The sequence below is a fragment of the Bos taurus genome, chromosome 3 (assembly GCF_002263795.3).
Source record: "Bos taurus isolate L1 Dominette 01449 registration number 42190680 breed Hereford chromosome 3, ARS-UCD2.0, whole genome shotgun sequence".
NCBI classification, from domain to species: Eukaryota; Metazoa; Chordata; class Mammalia; order Artiodactyla; family Bovidae; genus Bos; species Bos taurus.
In genome coordinates, this window is record NC_037330.1 from 16000257 (window position 1) to 16018959 (window position 18703).

The 18703-nt window shown below is 49.5% G+C and overlaps 1 protein-coding gene and 1 long non-coding RNA gene across 3 annotated transcripts; one reads left to right on the plus strand and one right to left on the minus strand.

Moving 5' to 3' along the window:
• Positions 1-1854: 1854 nt before the first annotated feature.
• CHRNB2 (cholinergic receptor nicotinic beta 2 subunit) lies at positions 1855-9932 on the minus strand. Its single transcript, NM_001192474.1, has 6 exons — positions 9634-9932; positions 8190-8335; positions 7951-7995; positions 7427-7536; positions 5701-6670; positions 1855-2025 (listed from the first exon to the last, which is right to left on the minus strand). Exons 1-6 carry the CDS (start codon positions 9695-9697, stop codon positions 1855-1857), a joined length of 1506 nt encoding a protein of 501 aa, NP_001179403.1. The 5' UTR covers positions 9698-9932.
• Positions 9933-10003: 71 nt separating this feature from the next.
• Positions 10004-17301, plus strand: LOC101908005 (uncharacterized). 2 transcript variants are annotated; one of them, XR_003033949.2, is made up of 4 exons: positions 10004-10202; positions 10470-10543; positions 10780-10916; positions 15896-17301. It is a non-coding gene; the product is annotated as an uncharacterized lncRNA (long non-coding RNA). The 2 variants fall into 2 exon arrangements; XR_009493850.1 differs by lacking the exon at positions 15896-17301 and adding an exon at positions 11726-14081.
• Positions 17302-18703: the final 1402 nt, after the last annotated feature.

Sequence of the window (18703 nt, forward strand, 5' to 3'; positions counted from 1 at the left end):
GGTTTAACGTCTGGATGGTTCCTCTACAGCCAGCACGGGACTAGATCTCCGGGGGGCTGAGCACACACCTGCATCAGGAGGCCAGAGCCAGAGCTCAGCCCAGGAATGGAACAAATCTTTGCTGAAGGGGCTCCAGAAGGCTGTTAGGCTCACCCCAGCACCCCCTGTGTGGCATCTCTCCAGCCCCAGCCCTGTTTCAGGGGGCTATTTCCTCCAGCGTAAGGGTAGGTCTGGGAGGAAGACTGACGTAACAGGCAGCTGAGCCCATGCCTACCAGCTGTGCCTGCCTCTCAGACGACCCCCCGAGCATCTACTCTACACCAGGTGCAGCGCTGGGCTTTTTCACAGACATCACGCCTTCCTCAAAGCAGCCCCACGAAGAGGGGTTGCCCAGTCTATAGATGAGGAAGCTGAGGCCTAGCCAGACTTGCTGAGGATGGCTGAGAGTAAGTGGCAGGGCACCCAGACTCTGCTCCTTGGCCGGCACTTTGCACTTACACTGCATCTCCCCACCTCCTCGGTGCCTGCAGAAGCAGGCGTCCAGCGGGACTCCAGAGAAGAGCATGGTGTGTCAGGCAGGTGCCTTAGGTGCCCTTGGCAGACAGCCCCATGTGACCTGCTGGCTGAGCCCATGTTGGGACCACAAATCGGAGCTGGTCATGTGATGGGAGCTGGGCCTGATGATCCCTTAAAAGGCCTGTTTCCTGGGCTCATAGGCCAGGGGAGCCCCTGGGAGAAGTGTCAGGATACAGCCTCCAGGGCACGCTCTCTGCAGTCTGCTGTGCAGACCTGTCCTTCCCAAGTTCTGCAGCAGCCTAGCTCAGGTTTGGTTGGGAGGAGGAAGGGGAGGAGCCAGAGCAGGAAGGATGGAGCCAGGAATAGAAGGACGGGAAGCAGGAGCCGTGCTGATGTGGCAGAGCTCTGGCCATTCACACCCTGCTTGGCTGGCCTCCACAGCCAGCCCTCTCCTGCCCAGCCTGCTCTGCTGCGGGCAAAAGGGCTGGGTCTGCTGAAAGCTAACATCTTTAGTTTACTTACTCCAGCAACCAGTCTGTTCAAATTGCATGCGGGGTAGGGGGTGGGGAGGAGGGGGAGGAACAGCCTGTGAACCTGAACTCATACAGTTTGAGAATTTAGCCTTTACACTCCAAGTAGGTCACCCAAAGATTGCGAACTCAGAGGCTCCCCTAATACCAAATCTTGCCCCTACGCCCTGGCCTGAATAAGAAAGGAAGTCTAGGGAGAATCCTTCACTGGGAGAAGGGGACCTGGGGCTGAGCACTGGGCTGCATAGAAATGAGGGGCTGTGGGGCAAGAAGTCTCCCCCAGGACTCTGACCTCAGTGCCAGGCTAACATCTGAGCAGGAGCCCCTGTCCACTGTGAGGCCCACCCCGTCCGCTGCTGTCCAGTTAAGCGAGGACAGACCTCAGGTCACACCCAGACCCCTCTCCCCCTCGGGTCTCCCTTCTGAGCTGCATGGTCTCAGGCCAGCCGGCACAGCATCGGAGCCCCTGTCCCACCCCCTGCTCCTGCACAGCCCTTTTCCATGACTTGGAGGCAGCCAATGACTTCACTCCGTCCTCCACTTCTCAGCCTTCATCCTTCAGCAGCAACACTACTGCCTGAGCTGGTCCAAGAGGAGGAGAGCCGCCAGGGCACCACGCAGTTGGCCCAGCCTCCAGGTTAGCGCTGGCTGGGTGTGGGGGGAGGTGGGGGAGGGAAGGGGTTCCAGGTGACGCGAAAGATGGGTCTGTGGGGGCAGCACCCCTCTTTCTGGTGGTTCACGCATCTCTCCTCCACCCAAAACTACTGTCCAACAGAGGGGCTGAAGGAGCATGGAGCTGGGGAGGGCCTCACTTGGAGCTGGGAGCCGAGTGGTCTGCGTGGAGGAAGGTGGCAGTGGCGTAGTTCTGGAAGAGAGGCTGCAGGAACATGCCGATCGTGCCAAAGACACAGACGAAGACAAAGATCCAAAGGAACAGGCGGTCAATCACCATGGCAACATACTTCCAGTCCTCACTCACCTGGAGAGAGGAAGGGTAGGAGACCCAGGTATCAGTCACATAATACAGGAGGGGCCTGGATCGGGTATAAGCAACTTCCATCACACATCACTTGACCCCAGGAGCGACCGTTCCAAAGTTCAGCTTCAGTCTTGCCTGCTTAAAAGCCTCCAGTGACCCCAGTGCCTTCAGCAGCCACCCAAACTCCCAAGTCTAGAATCAAGAGCACCCATGACAAATACGAGCCAACATTTATCTTCTTCCAAGTCCGACTCAGACTTACCAAACTCGTCTGCCCTCTCAGGTCTCTGTGCCTCTGGGTTTCCTCTCAGTCTGGAATTCCAGTCCTCCCTATCTCTACTTGTGAGCTCCTACACATCTTTCAAAGCCTAAATCAAAATGTCACCTCTTCTATGACGCCTTCTCTGATCCCCCAGATCAGGATGAACCTCTGTTTCCTCTGGGGTTCCCTCAGCATTATCTGTGCTGTGCTGTGCTTAGGCACTCAGTCGTGTCCGACTCTTTACAACCCCATGGACGGTAGCCCGCCAGGCTCTTCTGTCCATGGGATTCTCCAGGCAAGAATACTGGAGTGGGTTGCCATACCCTCCTCCAGGGGATCTTCCCCACCCAGGGATTGAACCCAGGTCTCCAGCCTTACAGGGGAGATTCTTTACTGTCTGGCCACCAGGGAAGCCCAGTATTTTTACTCCACCGTATTGTCAGTTCAATTCATATGCCTGTCCTCTCCTCCCTCCCCGACTCCCACCCCAACTGAAGCTATGAGCTTGTAAACTACAGGGGCCTGATCTGACTCATTTTTGTAATCCCAGCATCTCAAACACAGAGTTCCAGTAAATGAGTGTTGAACTAGTGAATGAATGGCTGCCATGCAGGCCTCACTCCTTATATAACTGCCTGGGAAGCCCCTTCCAACAGCCCCAGGATGTGAGGACTGAGTCTCAGATGCCAACAAACCCATCCAGAAGAGAATAACCACTGTGTTTGGGAGCCAGTCACAGGCTCTGCGTGAGAGCTGGCCTCCACTCAGAGCCGTTCCACTCGTGTCTGAGTCTGGACCTTGGCACACATGTCCACCTGTAACCTTGTGCCTCCGGTGTACCTGGCACCCTACTGGGCACTGGGGATGTGAGAGAGCAAGACAAACACATCCTGCAGTTCAGTCTACTGAGGGAGATGAACACAAAATAAGTAAAAATAATAATTACACCCTTTTGGGTGCTTGAAAGTGAAAGTGAAGTCATGTCCAACTCTTTGCGACCCCATGGACTGTAGCCTATCAGGCTCCTCCATCCATGGGATTTTCCAGGCAAGAATGCTAGAGTGGATTGCCATTTCCTTCTCCAGGGGATCTTCACGACCCAGGAATCGAACCCAGGTCTCCCACATTGCAGGCAGACGCTTTACCGTCTGAGCCACCAGGGAAGCCTGGAAACAAAGGCCAGAGAAATGGAGGGGGAGATATCATTCAGGGTATGATTTGGGGAGGCCTCTTTGAGGGAGTAATATCTTAAGTGAAGATCTGATAAGTGACAAGAAGCCAGCTATATCAGGAATAAATTGAAGAAGGAACCAGACAAACCCAAACTGTGGTGGTGGTGGTTTAGTTTCTAAGTCATGTCCAACTTGCAAACTGAGGGACCTTCAATTGGCCTGGGCCCTTCAAAAATGTCTATGCCATGAAACACAAAGCTAAGGAACTGTTCCAGAGTGAAGCAAACAAAAGAGACAGGACAGCCAAGTGCAATTCAAGATCCTAGACTGAGGTGGAGGAGATGGTACAAAGGATATTACTGAGACAATTAAAAAAATTTTAGTATGGACTTTATATCAGATAAAGGTATTGATGCTAATTTCCTGAATTTGATCACCAGGCCTGGGTTATAGAAGACAACATCTCTGTCCTTGGGAGAGAAAAGCTGGAGTATTTGGGATAAAGGGTCACTTACTCTCAACAATAGGGCAAAAATTAATAATAGTAATAATTTTTAAAAGGGAAAAAAAAAGGGCATTCCAAGCAGATGGACCAGTGTGTGCAAAGGTCTTGAGGCAGGAAAGAGCTTAGCTTGCTTAGAACAAGCGTCAGATAAGCCAGTGACCTGAGCTGTGGAGAGATGACACGTGGTGAGCAGGGGACATTGTTTGGATGGAGAAGCACAAGAACTGAGTCAGGGAGACCATCAGAATCCCCTGCCCTGGGCCAGGCAAGAGCTGATGGAGGCACAGCCAGGGAGGCAGCATGGAGATGGTGAATGAAGGATGAAGCTGAGAATGATTCTGGAGGTTGAGCTCACAAGACAGAACTTCTGATGATTTGGATGGTGGGGGAGATAAGAAAGACAGGCATCGAGGATCACTCCAGGCTTCTGGTCTAAACCATTGGGTGGATGGTGATGTCATTTACTGAAGGATGGGGAGATGAGAGGAGGAGCAAGTTGGTGGTGGGGATGTAAATCAAGCACTCAGTTTTGGACATGTTAAGTTTGAGATGCCTGTGAAACATCCAAGTAGGTCATTGTGTCCTCATCACCTAGCTCAGTAAATGCACATTACATGCGTTTGCTGCAGTGGGGGAGGCAGAGACAGTGGCACAGCCAGCTGAGCCCCTGCACCACCAGCATTCCCCACTTGGCCTCAGCCACCTCTGAGCCTCGAGCCCCATCCTCTCTTGCTGTGGTCCCTCTCATCTTCCTTCAGGACCATAACCTGCTCCCTGGCTCAAGCCCCAGCTCCTGCCCTCCCAAGGGACAGAAACACTAGGCTCTGGAGCATCCCACCCCCCACAAACAATAATGCAGGAGCCTGCCCTTCCTTATTCCCCAGGCCAGAATGACTGCATCCCAGTGGGAATGGCCAGTTATCATGGCAACAGTTGAGCCGCAGCCTGGAACCAGCCACGTGATTAAAGACTGCTGAATAGGGCCAGCCACAACCCCAAATGAGGGGAAGTCAACCCCTCGTCTTCCCCACTCCTCATCCCCTGGTTCAGTGTTCAAGGAGTCCCCTTCAGGTAGAGCCACTGCAGAAAAAGCCATGTGTGCAGAAAGCTCTGGGCAGGTTTTGGAAGCCCTGGCCTTCACTTGCCTCCACCTCCATAAATATTTCACAAGGCCATTCCCTGAGAATTCAGAAGAGAAGGAAACGGATATTGATTTGGGGTTCTGTCCTCTTCCCAGTGGCCGGTGGAGCCACCTAACCACCCCAACACCTCCCATACACACTTTCTACTGCCCTCAATTTTGCCCCCAACACGGGGCACCCCAAGGATTCATCCTCATTTGTGCAAAGAGCTGCAGGTTAACAACATGGTCTTGGGAACACAAGCGGCAGAGAGGGTCTCTGGGGACACAGCCACAGGACAGCTGCAAACCCACAAGGGCCTCCTCCCCTTTGTGGCCACCTTTCCAAAACTAACGACACTAAGGATGCCCCAGCCGAGGCATTTCCCTCCGAATGCTAGTACTCGGGAAGCAGCAAGGTCATCCTGGACCAACGGCAACTTAGGCGGCGCCACCTCCCAGAAGCCAAAGGAGAGGCTGCGCCAGCACCCAGGCCCACAGCCCCAGACCAGACTCGCATTGTCGGCATCCTGCACTCCGATTAGCTTTGTCTGCGGAGCTTCTGAGGGGCCCTGCAGCCCCGCATCCCATGCCCGAGTCCCTGAGCTGCACTCACGCTCTGGTCGTCGTCCTCACTCCGCATATGATCTGCGATGAAGCGCACGCCGTCCACCGCCTCCCGGAGGCCGCAGCCACACGGCCCCCTGGCGCGCCCGGGGCCTGCTGCCGGCGCCGGCTCCGAGCCGAAGGCCCCAGCCAAGCCCTGCACCGACGCGCGGTTGACGAAGCACGTGCAGGAGTCGGCCCCCAGGGCCTCGCGGAAGAGAGCGCCGGCTCCCTCTCGCTCGCGCTGGCGCCGCCGCAGGCGAAGGCGTTGGCGGGCGCAGCGGTGGCGCGGCTGCTGCATGAACAGCAGCGTGGGCAGCTTCTCCAGGAAGACGACCTTGACCCAGGGCGCCATGGTGTGCGTGGTGGGTGAGCGGTGGTGCACGTTGAGCACGCACACGCTGGTGACGATGGAGAAGGTGACCAGCACCATGGTGAACATGAGGTACTTGCCGACTAGCGGAACGTCAAGGGAGGTGGGCGGCACGATCTTAGAGATGAGCAGCAGGAAGACTGTAAGCGCCAGCAGCACGGAGATGCAGAGCGTCATCTTCTCACCGCAGTCAGACGGCAGGTAGAAGACGAGGATGGCTAGAGAGGTGATGAGGACGCAGGGGATGATGAGATTGATGGTGTAGAAGAGTGGCTTGCGACGGATGATGAAGTCGTATGTGATGTCCACGTAAGTGGAGTCATCCGGGTTCTCGTTGCGTCGGCCGGGCAGCGCCACTATGTCCCACTCGCCGCTGGGTGTGAAGTCGTCCAGGTTGGCCACATCACTCTTGAGCACCAGGTCGATCTCAGTGCGGTCGTAGGTCCACGAGCGGAACTTCATGGTGCAGTTCTGCTGGTCAAACGGGAAGTGCTTTACCTCGATCTTGCATGCGCTCTTGTAGATGGCAGGCGGCAGCCAGAAGATGCTGCCATCATAGGAGACCACCGCATTGGAATAGAAGGACACCTCGTACATGCCGTCGGCACTGCCAAGGGATGGCACAGTCAGCCCTGACTTAAGCATGCCTCCACCCCATCCATCCACCCGGCCCAGAGTGGGAAGAGAGGAAAGCCAAAGGGAGGTATGGGAAGAGGGAGATAGGAAGGACCAGGAATTAATAAGCAAGAAGGGGATGTGGGTGGGTTGGTGGGGAGAAGAGGTGTCCTGGTCAGAAGGCCTGAGGGGCCCCTCTGTTACTTGTCATTTACTGTATAAGCCGGTTGGTCCACATGAAGGTGGAGAAGTTGGGAGAGCCAGGAAGCTCAGAGTGAGGAGCCCAGAGCAATGGAGAGGGACAGGGGCAGGTGGGAGCAGGAGATGGTACCTAGAGCCTAGGGACTAGTGGCTTTGGGTCTTGGAGGTAAGATGGCTTATTGTAGGAGAGCAGATGGAACCTGGGGGAGAAACTGGGACCTCCAAGGTCTTTGATTCTTACCATTTCTCCAGGAAAGCCTATTTTTTAATCAGTTTGTACACTGGGGACTGTCAATCCTTGTTTGTGTCACACCGCAGCTCCAAACACTGGGAGTCCTAATTGACTGGGAGGGACCTGGCCATGACCCAAGTTACCTTGGCTGTCCACACTATACCTCACTGGTTTGGGTTTGTCCATCTGAGTAGTGAGTTGTCTGTGCCAATGAAAAGTCCCTTCTCTACCCCAGCATGAGCTAATTTACTTTCTCTAAGACCTGAGCACTCTCAAGTTCTCCTCCAGCCTTCCCATCCCTCCTGGGTCACCTACTTGTTGTATAGGACCACATCTGGGAGCCAGATGTGTTTGGAAGGGAGCCGAACTTTCTTCATGTTGTCAAATTCCTCAGGCTTCCAGGTGAGGCGATAATCCTCCCACTCCTGGGAAAGGGAAAGAGGGAGGCAGCACCGACCTCTGCCCTGGGAGGGGCTCAAGGTCAAGGACAGAGACAAGAGGAGGCCTATTTGGCTTAAAGTTTTTAAAAGTCATTGCATTGCCACCGTGACTTCTCAGCCCAGCAAAAGTGGCTTCTCATTTAATTTGCATAGCCAAGCCAAGATATTAGAATCTACGTTTTGTGAATGAGAGAATGAATCTTGCAGTGTTTGACATATTCAAAGTTAACAGAGCTGGTGAGTGGAAGAACAAAGACTCATATCCAGTTATTTAAGATCTCGAGGTCTATACCTTTCTGCCTCTCTTGAGGAAATTCAAAGAGGGAAAAGCACATGCAAAAAAAAAAAAAAAAATGGAGGAAAGAGACGCCCAGAGGTGTGGGCAGGAAGAACTCTAACCTGAGTCAGCCAGACATTGGTGGTCATGATCTGCTCCCGCTCATGCTGCAGGAAAGAGAAGCTGCTGAGAAGTGCCCCCCTCCCCCCGCCACCGTCCCTCAAGTCTGTGGGCCCCCTACACCACCCAGGCTCCTTCCCCCACCTGCCCAAGCCTTGGGGACTCCAGGAGAATTACCGCAAACATATTATGGCTATGCCAATTTCAGTAGCTGGGCAGAGAGCTTGGGACGCCCACTCACCACACTGATGAGCTGGGCCAGTGACACCATGAGCTGTACTGTCACCAGCTCAGAGCCATTGGTGGCTGGGCGGATAAGTTTGTTGTAGCGGGAAGGATCCAGGAGATGCTCTACCAGCCGCTCTTCTGTGTCTGTACCCCAGACTCCTGGGCAGGGGAGTGGGGTGGGGGGCAAGAGGTAAGTACACAGCAAGGAGGGCCCACCCAGGATCCCACTCTCCCTAGGCAAGTGGGACAACCTAGGCCCAAATAGGAAGCTGTAGTTTCCCACAGCCCATCCCTAAGAAGATAGCAAAATGCTTAGGCTGCCCCCATGGAAGCCCCTCATATAGCTTCCCACAGCTCATCCCCAAGAAGACAGCAAAATTATTAGGTTGCCCCCATGGAAGCCTCTCATAGAGAAGTCCCTCTCTGAGATCACTGACCAAGAAGCCCAGACAGTCCTCCAACACCCTCCCACTAAAAACCCATTCTTCAAGGATCAGTGGAGACCCTGCTCTTCCTGCAAGGTCTCAGAGGATGATTTCAAAAGGTTTGAAGTTTCTGTTTCCATGGTTTCTTCTAGAAGATATCTACAGTTCAAGGAGGATTTTAGAGGGTAGTGAAAGGAGAAGAGTTATATGTGTCCCACCATACGGCCTTTCTTCTCAGTCAGCGCCCATCTCTGTGTACAAGTAATGTTATGCGCCTCTCCATGTGACTGGCTGTGACCCCCCCTCCCCAAAAAGGTATTGGGTTGGAGTAGAATAATTGGGCTACCTGAGCTGTGTGGGACAGGGCATATATTTAGCCTCAAGTTCCACACATACAGGAGCTCACCTCTCATGATATTGCAGGCAGATGTGGAAAGCTCATTTGGTTGTATATTCCTTTTGTACCTGCCCCACCACACACTATCTTCTGCAACCCTGCAAGAACGCACCCCCACGTCCTCAGAGACCCCTCCCTGGCCCTTAGCCTGGCAGAGCTTCTTCCCTTCCGAGTCTCCCGTCCACCCTCCAAGAGAGTTGAGAAGTTGCTTGTTTCCGTTTCCTGCCTTGCCCCTGGGGAGTGAGCAAAATCAGGAGCCCAATATGAGGGACAGGAAATGATGGAGAGCCAAGTAAGGGGGCTGAACCAGGTAGATTTTCTTGAGATAATGGCTCACTGGAAGTTAAATAGCAATTCAGCTGCAAGCAGAGTCTCCCCTTCCTGCCACCCCAGAAATCCTGGGGAGATCCCTTCCTTCCTTCCTCTCTGTACCCACACCCTCCCCACCACCACTGCCCAGGTTGCCCTCTCTTCTCCGCATCACTTCGAGCAAGTCCTTCTCCCAGTTCAGTCTCCCAGGTACTCCCAGCTGTCCTGGGGGTCTCTCCCCTAATCCCCAGAGACTTCCCACCATAGGGATCTCTCCCTTACAAATGCGAGCCTGAGTGAGACAGAACGTGGCGACTTGTCCTTACCTGAGCACAGTCCGAGGAGGCCAAAGCTGAGGAGCATCGCCTTGGGACCAGAGAGCCAGGCCATGCCTCTGGCATAGCTCGCCGGCTCGCCTAAACGTGCCAGAGCGCGCCCCAGGCTGGAAGGCCGCGGGCGGGGGCTCTGTCCGTGGTGCTGAAGCCGCTCCTGAGCCGCCCGCGCCGGGCGGGAGCGGAGCCCAGGGTGTGCTCACAGCCTTTGGTGCTGCCGTGATAATCTCCACGGCGGTTCCTCGGGCTGCAAGAGCGAGAAGGAACCCGCTTCTCGCTTATCCCGGTCTGAGCAGGCGGAGGCTTTTCCGGCTGCTCTTCCAGGGAATACAATTGGGACGGTGAGAGGGAGGAGTCTCCGCCCCGGAGGCGGAAGCGCCAGAGCTCAGAATAAAAAGGGTCCCTGGTTGGGGTATTCTGCTGGTCCTGCTTAGTTAGAGTGTGCGTGAGGCGGAATAAGGGTGGCTCACCCGACGGTGGAGGAGTTCTGAAACCCCAAAGTTGGGGCAGGACCTGGAAGGGTCTGAAAAGGCTCAGGAAGAAAGCGCAAGTAAGACAAACAGGTCAGGACCGGGTAAGCACCCGGGACCAAGGGCCAGACTGAGGGGGAGTGGGAGTCAAAAAGAATTTCTGGGTCCCACCTTCCTTTTTTTCTCTTACCAAACCCAAATGCTCCTACTTCCTGGGAAGGCTGAGGATGCAGCCAAGACAATGCACTTAGGCCCTTAGAGAATGAGACAGAGGACTGTAGGTTTGCTGTTTTAAGAAAGCAAACAATTTGGAGTCTAGAAACAGGATCCCCTTATCTGTTCCCTTCCATACCTCCACAGAAGGCATCCAGGGGATCTAAGGTGGGGACATGTGGACATCTCCTGAAAAGAAGGTGACCTTCAAGAGTGGAAGGGTAAGTGGCCCTTATCAATTAGCCTTTCTCACCCACATTCTGTTCCTCTCCAGTCTTTGACTTTTGTGTGACAAGGGGGAATCAGAGGATGATTTCATAGAGACCAGCCCAAGAATGAAGCTAACACAAAGGAAAGCAAAGATGAGACAGAGGTGTCAAAACTCAATGACATCTTTGATCTTAAAAGCCCCGAACTTTTAACTTCTGAGCCAATAAAGGCTTCCCTTTTTTCCTAGGTGGATTTTTTTCAGTTTCAACCAAAAGATTCCTGACTAAAGCAGCCTTATCATACATCAAGGCACTGTCTTGTTCCATCTCTGCTTACTTCTTCAACCTCCTCTGGGCCAGTACCTGCAGCCCCGCACTCCTCGTGGTAATGTCTTTATTTATTTATTTTTGAAATAAACCTTTTCTTTTTCTTTCATTTTTAAATTTATTTGGCTGCACTGGGTCTTCATTGCTGCATGTGGGATCTTAGCTGTGACATGCAGTATCTGGTTCCCTGACCAGGGATGGAACCTAGGCCCCCTGCATTGGGAGCACTAAATCTTAACTACTGGACCCATCCTCCATGCTTCAGGGCCTTTTAAACGTGCAGTTCCCTTGATTCTGTTTTCACCCATTTCCCATCAGCCACTTTCTACTTTGAACACCTGGCAGAAACATCAGTTCCTTAAGGAAGCTATGCCTGACCAAAGATTAGGTCAGGTGCCCTGAGACATGTTTCCAGAGGATGATAAATGAGTAAATAAATCAATCTAAGGTGGTAGCTATCTCTCCTCCTAGATTTTGAACCAGCACAGTGCCTGGCATATTGTGAGGGTTCAACAAATAAGCCAAAGGGCTGGTACAGGACTGAAATCTTTTAACATGTAGAGAAAAATTCCTCTCTAAAAGCTCAGCCAAAAGCAACTTATATACATGTACCTAGTTTCTGGAATTGAGAAGGAAAAGCAAAACAAGTATCAGCAAAGGGCTAGAGACGATGTGGGAGGACTACAGTCTCCATAAGGTGCGTGGAAAGAAAGTGAAAGTGTTAGTCGCTCAGTCGTGTCCGACTATCTGCGACCCCGTGGTCTGTCCTTGGAATTCTCCAGGCAAGAATACTGGAGAGAATTGTCATTCCCTTCTCCAGGGGATCTTCCCGACTTGGGGATAGAACCTGGGTCTCTTCCATTGCAGGCAGATTCTTTACCATCTGAGCTACCAGTGAAGCCCAAAGCATGTGGAACTGGCCATAAATCTGCACCACAAGGTCCAAGGCATATACATGCACAAACATGTTATCATCTCTTAAGAATTCAAGACATCTGAGAACCAAGGAAAGAAGTGGAGAATAAAAGCCTCACAGAAAAGAGAAGGAATGCGTGTAGTCACTCCACTTGGGAAAAGAGTCAAAGGTGGGAAGAAGACTTCCCTCCCCGCCCCCTCTGCCTTCAACAATTCAGATTGACTGTTGGGTATCTACTGTATAGTTATCAAAGACGCGGTGATCAAAAAGACTTAGTTAGTCCCAGCTACTAAGGAGATCACGGTTTGGTGGCAAAGACTTGTGACACCATGTGGTGGCTGATCTAGAAGAGTGAAAACAAGGTGCTTTGGAAGTTTGGGTGAGAGAGGAGTTCATAGTGCCTGAGAGCCCGGAAGGGGTAGAGATGAAAGTTGAGATTTGAAAGATGAGAAAGCCAATAAGACAAAGGTGGCTAAAAGGCATTTCAAACTCCTAGAAGAGAGGGACGTGGAGTTTTCCACGTAGATAGTGCTCAGTCCTTTCCTCTTGCAGTGAATGCTGGGTGACAGAAGAAGGCTGCAAAAGTCTTCTTTTATGAAAATCTCTTTCTGGAGTGGTTGCTTGTCTCTGTATTGACAGACTGGAAAGTCATTTGCTTGCTTGAGGCCCTTGGTCACTCCCTGATGCTCCTTTCTGGTCAGTTCGGGCAGCCTGTTCACTTTGGCCTCTACCTTTTCTTTTCAAATTTCTCAGCTTTTATTCCGAGTCCTCTGAGCACAACCACCCAGTGGTGGAGGAGATCTGGAACACCCTTCCTGCCTCCTTCATGTCTTCACACACACGCCTCCCATACCCACCAGGAAGAGAGGACAGGCCCAGAACCACACAAGATGATGGATACATGTAGGAGTATCAGTCCTCAGGCAAAACAGCGAACAGGCAAGGTTTTGGTGGGACACACCCAAGGCCTCTGATGGTGAGGAACATTTCTTTTGAAAGGTATAACAGTGTTCAGTTTAGTCACTCAGTCGTGTCTGACTCTTTTCGACCCCATGGACGGCAGCACGCCGGGCGTACTTGTCCATCACCAACTCCCAGAGCTTACTCAAACTCATGCCCATCGAGTCGCTGATGCCATCCAATCATCTCATACTCTGTCGCCCCCTTTCTCTTCCTGCCTTCAGTCTTTCCCAGCATCAGGGTCTTTTCCAGTGAGTTAGTTGTTTGCATCAGGTACCCAAAGTATTGGAGTTTCAACTTCAGCATCAGTCCTTCCAATGAATATTCAGGACTGATTTCCTTTAGGATTGACTGGTTTGATCTCCTTGCAGGCCAAGGGACTCTTAAGAGTCTTCTCCAATACCACAGTTCAAAAGCATCAATTTTTCAGCACTCAGCTTTCTTTATAGTCCAACTCTCACATCCATACGTGACTACTGAAAAAACCATAGCTTTGACTAGCCGGACCTTTGTTGGCAAAGTAATGTCTCTGCTTTTTAATATGCTGTCTAGGTTGGTCATAGCTTTTCTTCCAAGGAGCAAGCATCTTTTAATTTCATGGCTGCAGTCACCATCTGCAGTGATTTTGGAGCCCAAGAAAATAAAGTCTGTCACTGTTTCCATTGTTTCCCTATCTATTTGCCATGAGGTGATGGGACCAGATGCCATGATCTTAGTTTTAAGATTTTTAAGATTGTTGAGTTTTAAGCCAACTTTTTCACTCTCCTCTTTAACTTTCATCAAGAGGCTCTTTAGTTCCTCTTCGCTTTCTGCCATAAGGGTGGTATCATCTGCATATGTGAGGTTATTGATATTTCTCCCAGAAATCTTGATTCCAGCTTGTGCTTCATCCAGTCCGGCATTTTGCATGATGTACTCTGCATATAAGTTAAATAAGCAGGGTGACAATATACAGCTTTGACGTACTCCTTTCCCGATTTGGATCCAGTCTGTTGTTCCATGTACAGTTCTGTTGTTTCTTGACCTGCATACAGATTTCTCAGGAGGCAGGTCAGGTGGTCTGGTATTCCCATCTCTAAGAATTTCCCACAGTTTGTTGTGATCCACACTGTCAAAGGCTTTGGCGGTAGTCAATAAAGCCGAAGTAGATGTTTTTCTGGAACTCTCTCGCTTTTTTGATGATCCAATGGATGCTGGCAATAACATTACAATGTTATTTCTCTATTTAAGAGACTTTAAGTTTAAAACTTTATTACCAGAGTAATACAAATCTATGAAGAGCAATTGGAAAACACAAATTAGCAAAACACAAACTATATTCATAATCTTACCTCTTAGGGAAAAAAACAGTTTGCATTTCATATATATCTGAGTATATGTGTGCATATATATATATATATACCCAATTATATATGTGTACTTAGATATAACTGTCTTCCCAGGTAGCACTAGTGGTAAAGAACCTGCCTGCCAATGCAAGAGATGTAACAGATTTGGGTTTGATCCCTGGGTCGAGAAGATCCCCTGGAGGAGGAAATAGCAACCCACAGCAGTATTCTTGCCTGAAGAATCCCATGGACAGAGGAGCCTGGCGGGCTACAGTCCACAGGGTCACAGAGAGTTGGACACGACTGAAGCAACTTAACACGTTCACTTAGATACACATGTAAAAAGCATATCAATTATAAGTGTTCAACTAAATAAAATTTCACATGAACACAGCCTTGTAACTCCCATCCAGATTTTTAAAAAGAGAGAATGTTAGCAATATCCAGAAGTCCCCCACTATATTCCCTGCCAGGCATTATTCCATCTTCTTCAAAAACAGGGGGAAGGAGGAATAGAGAGTGGCCCCCTAACAGGCGCTGCTTGAAGTTCCAGAACTAGAGAGAGGCAATGGTTACCCAACGTTGTGAATGTAGTACATGTCACTCAACTGTACACTTTTAAATGGTTAAAATGGTAAATTGTATGTTATGGGTAATTTCTAACAATTTTTTTTTAATGACCAAAAAAGTAAATACTATTCTGACATAACAACAGAGATTAACTTTGCCTGCTGAATTTTATATAAATAGAATCATAATCTTTTGTATTTTTTTTCAATAGTGAGAATCAAGGGCATTGTTGACTGCAGTTGTAGCTCATCATCTTCATTGCTGTAGAGTGTTCCATTGCATAAATGCACCACTGTTTATCCATTTCACCACGGATAGATATTTGGGTTGTTTTCTATTTCAGACTATTAAAAATAACACCACTCTGAACATTCTTGTTCATGTTTTTAGTATACAAATATATGTTTCCATCTACTTATTAAAAAGGAACACACTGTAAAATAGCTTTGTGACCTTCGTTTTTAATTTATTTATTTTGGGCTGCACCAGGAAGCTTGTGGGATCTTAGTTCCTTGTCCAGGGATTGAACCCCAGGCCCATGGCAGTGAATGCACTGAGTCCTAACCACTAGACTACCAAGCAATTCCCACAGCCTTCACTTTTCATGTACTGTTTCTGAAACCTCTCCGCATCAATATTTGATAACTATTTTAAGATAGTTTTATATCAATCTATTTGATCAAATATTTGATAACTATTTTTAATAGCTGCATAGTATCCCATTATGGGTAAATGTTGCACACACCTTTAATAGTTTCCAAGTGAAAATGCTGAGTCAAAGGCTTTTTAAATTTTCTTATTATTTAATCATTTATTGCTGAAATGAGCTCCAGAAGGACTGATACTATTAGAGTGACCCTGGGGCTCCAGGCTAAAGCACCTTTGATCAACACCTCTACAACCTTGCCTGTGCTGACTCCTTCCTTTTCTTCTTCCCTCCTCTCAGTCATTCCTCCTTTGTCTTAGGCCTTTCTGCCCAACCTCCTACTTTAGAACCAGTTCTTTAAAAACATCCCCCAGCCCATTTCCATCTAAGTAACTTCTCTTAATACTTTCACACACTTTCTTGGGAGTTAATCCTGACTATTAGCTCCCTTCAAGACCTTTACCCTCCTTCATCCCTCCTATTGCATTTGTCACATTGTATTACAGTTGATTATATCTGACTCCACTTCATCCATTACTGTGCGTTCCAAAGAGCAATTGGAAAAGGAGTACATCAAGGCTGTATATTGTCACCCTGCTTATTTACCTTCTATGCAGAGTACATCATGCAAAATGCAGGGCTGGATGAAGCACAAGCTGGAATCAAGATTGCCGGGAGAAATATCAATAACCTCACATATGCAGATGATACCACCCTTATAGCAGAAAGTGAAGAGGAACTAAAGAGCCTCTTGATGAAAGTGAAAGAGGAGAGTGAAAAAGTTGGCTTAAAACTCAACTTTCAAAAAACTAAGATCGTGGCATCTGGTCCCATCACTTCATGACAAATAGATGGGGAAACAATGCAAACAGTGACAGACTTCATTTTCTTGGGCTCCAAAATCACTGCAGCCATAAAATTAAAAGACGCTTGCTCCTTGGAAGAAAAGCTATGACCAACCTGCTGCTGCTGCTGCTAAGTCGCTTCCGTCGTGTCCGACTCTGTGCAACCCCATAGACGGCAGCCCACCAGGCTCCCCCGTCCCTGGGATTCACCAGGCAAGAGCACTGGAGTGGGTTGCCATTTCCTTCTCCAATGCATGAAAGTGAAAAGTGAAAGTGAAGTCGCTCAGTCGTGTCCGACTCATAGCGACCCCATGGACTGCAGCCCACCAGGCTCTTCCATCCATGGGATTTTCCAGGCGAGAGTACTGGAGTGGGGTGCCATTGCCAGACAGCATATTAAAAAGCAGAGATATTACTTTGCTGACAAAGGTCCATCTAGTCAAAGCTATGATTTTTCCAGTAGTCTTGTGTGGATGTGGGAGTTGAACCATTAAGAAAGCTGAGTGCCAAGGAATTGATGCTTTTAAACTGTGGTGTTGGAGAAGACTTTTGAGAGTCCCTTGGACTGCAAGATCAAACCAGTCAATCCTAAAGGAAATCAGTCCTGAATATTCCTTGGGAGGACTGATGCTGAAGCTCCAATATTTTGGCCACCTGATGTGAAAAACTGACTCATTGGAAAAGACCCTGATGCTGGGAAGGATTGAAGGCAGGAGGAGAAGGGGACGACAGAGCATGAGATGGTTGGATGGCATCAGCGGCTTGACAGACATGAGTTTGAGCAAACTCTGAGAGATGGTGATAGACAAGGAAGCCTGGTGTGCTGCAGTCCATGGGATTGCAGAGTCAGACACACTGAGTGACTGAACTGAACTGCACTGAGCAGGAGCAAGAAACACAACAAAGATGATAACATGAGTAGCAGCTGTCATGTGAGAAGCCAGGAATCAAGCCAGGCTCTCCCCACAGGGAACGTAGCTTCTTTGTCTCTGCATCCCCCGTGTTTGATACAGTTCCTTGCAAAAAGTCCTCAGGACGTGTTTGTTGAGTCAGTGACAAAATGCTATGCTTCTGGAAGCAAGTCAAAGGATAAAACTGCTCACTCTGCCCCAAACAAGTGCATCTGTTCACTCTGAAAACACATGACCTTTTGGAGAAAAAAAAATCTTCACAATTCATTTTCCATAGAGCAGCCAGAGTGATCTTTTTTCAAGGCTGTGTGTGTGTGTGTGTGTGTGTGTGTGTGTGCGTGCGCGCCATGCTGCATGTCTAGTTCCCCTACAAGCCATCAAAATCAAACCTGGGCCCACAGCAGTGAAAGCACCAAGTCCTAACCACTCGACCACCATGGAATTCCCCAAAGTGATCTTTTAATATTTTAAATCAGACCATGATACTTACTCCCTGCTTAAAATCTTTCAACTGTTTCCCACTGCACTTTGAATAAAACCCAGCAAATTACTGTGGTCTCTATTCTTCATTGGCCTCATCTCCTGCTCCCTCCTTCTCGTCTTTCACGAGACTCAAGGTATGCTGATCCTCTATTTTTTAAAAAAATTGAGCTCTTACTGTGTGCGCTGGACTGAGCATTTTTCATGTTTTCTCACTTAATCCTCCAAACAATCTTATAAGGTAAGTACTATTATGGTTTCCATGTTACAGATGCTGAAAGAGAAGCATGACAGGCTAAGTAACTTGCTGAAGGTCACACCTTTAGCAACTGACAGCTGGGGTTTGAAGCCCATGATCTCAGCCAGTATATAACGAGCTTCCTGCTTCCAGATCACACCACCTTGGTTCTCAGGGTCTTGGAGGTTGGCTCTCTCTCCTGGAATGCTCTTTATCAGGTCTTCCCAGGCCATCCTTCTCTTCATCAGAGATCAGCTCAAACCCCACCTCCCTAGGGAGACCTTCGCTGACTACTGGACTTAAAATAATCCCCAGTCATTCGCTCCCACATGACCCTACCAGTCTGACAGTCCTCTGGTTATTTTATTCACTTGTTTATTGTATAACTCCTTGCACTTAGAATGTTAGTACCATGAGAACTGGAGTACTGTTTGTCTACTGCTATATATTTATGGTCTTCCCAGGTGGCACTAGTAGTAAAGAATCCACCTGCCAATGCAAGAGAAATAAATAAAGAGAGATTTATTATGCCAGAAATAAATCGAACAAGGGTGTGATCCCCGATCCCTGGTCAGGAAGATCCCCTGGAGAAGGGCATGGCAACCCACTCCAGTATTCTTGCCTGGAGAATCCCCATGGACAGAGGAGCCTGGCAGGATACAGCCCATAGGGTTGCACAGAGTCAGACATGACTGAAATGAGCGAGGGAGAAATGTACTCTGTGCCCAGCACTGTAAGATGTGTTCATCATCTTCCATAGCCCATTTCATCTACATTGACACAGTGATCTACACTGCAAGACAGAGTGTCATACTGTTTTACAGATAAGGAAACTGCATTTCACAGAAATTAAATGACTTTCCCAGGGTCCCATAGGTACCAAAGCAGAGAAGTTCAAATCTAAACCCAGTTCTTTCTGACTCCCCAGTCTGTGCTCTTCCCACTCAGCTG

Coding starts and splice junctions, on each gene's coding strand:
- CHRNB2 (NM_001192474.1), bottom strand. CDS start 9,697: ATGGCCTGGCTCTCTGGTCCCAAGGCGATGCTCCTCAGCTTTGGCCTC. Junction 8,336..9,633: donor CCTCCTCGGACTGTGCTCAG/GTAAGGACAAGT, acceptor TCCCCTGCCCAG/GAGTCTGGGGTACAGACACA. Junction 7,996..8,189: donor TGGCCCAGCTCATCAGTGTG/GTGAGTGGGCGT, acceptor TCTTTCCTGCAG/CATGAGCGGGAGCAGATCAT.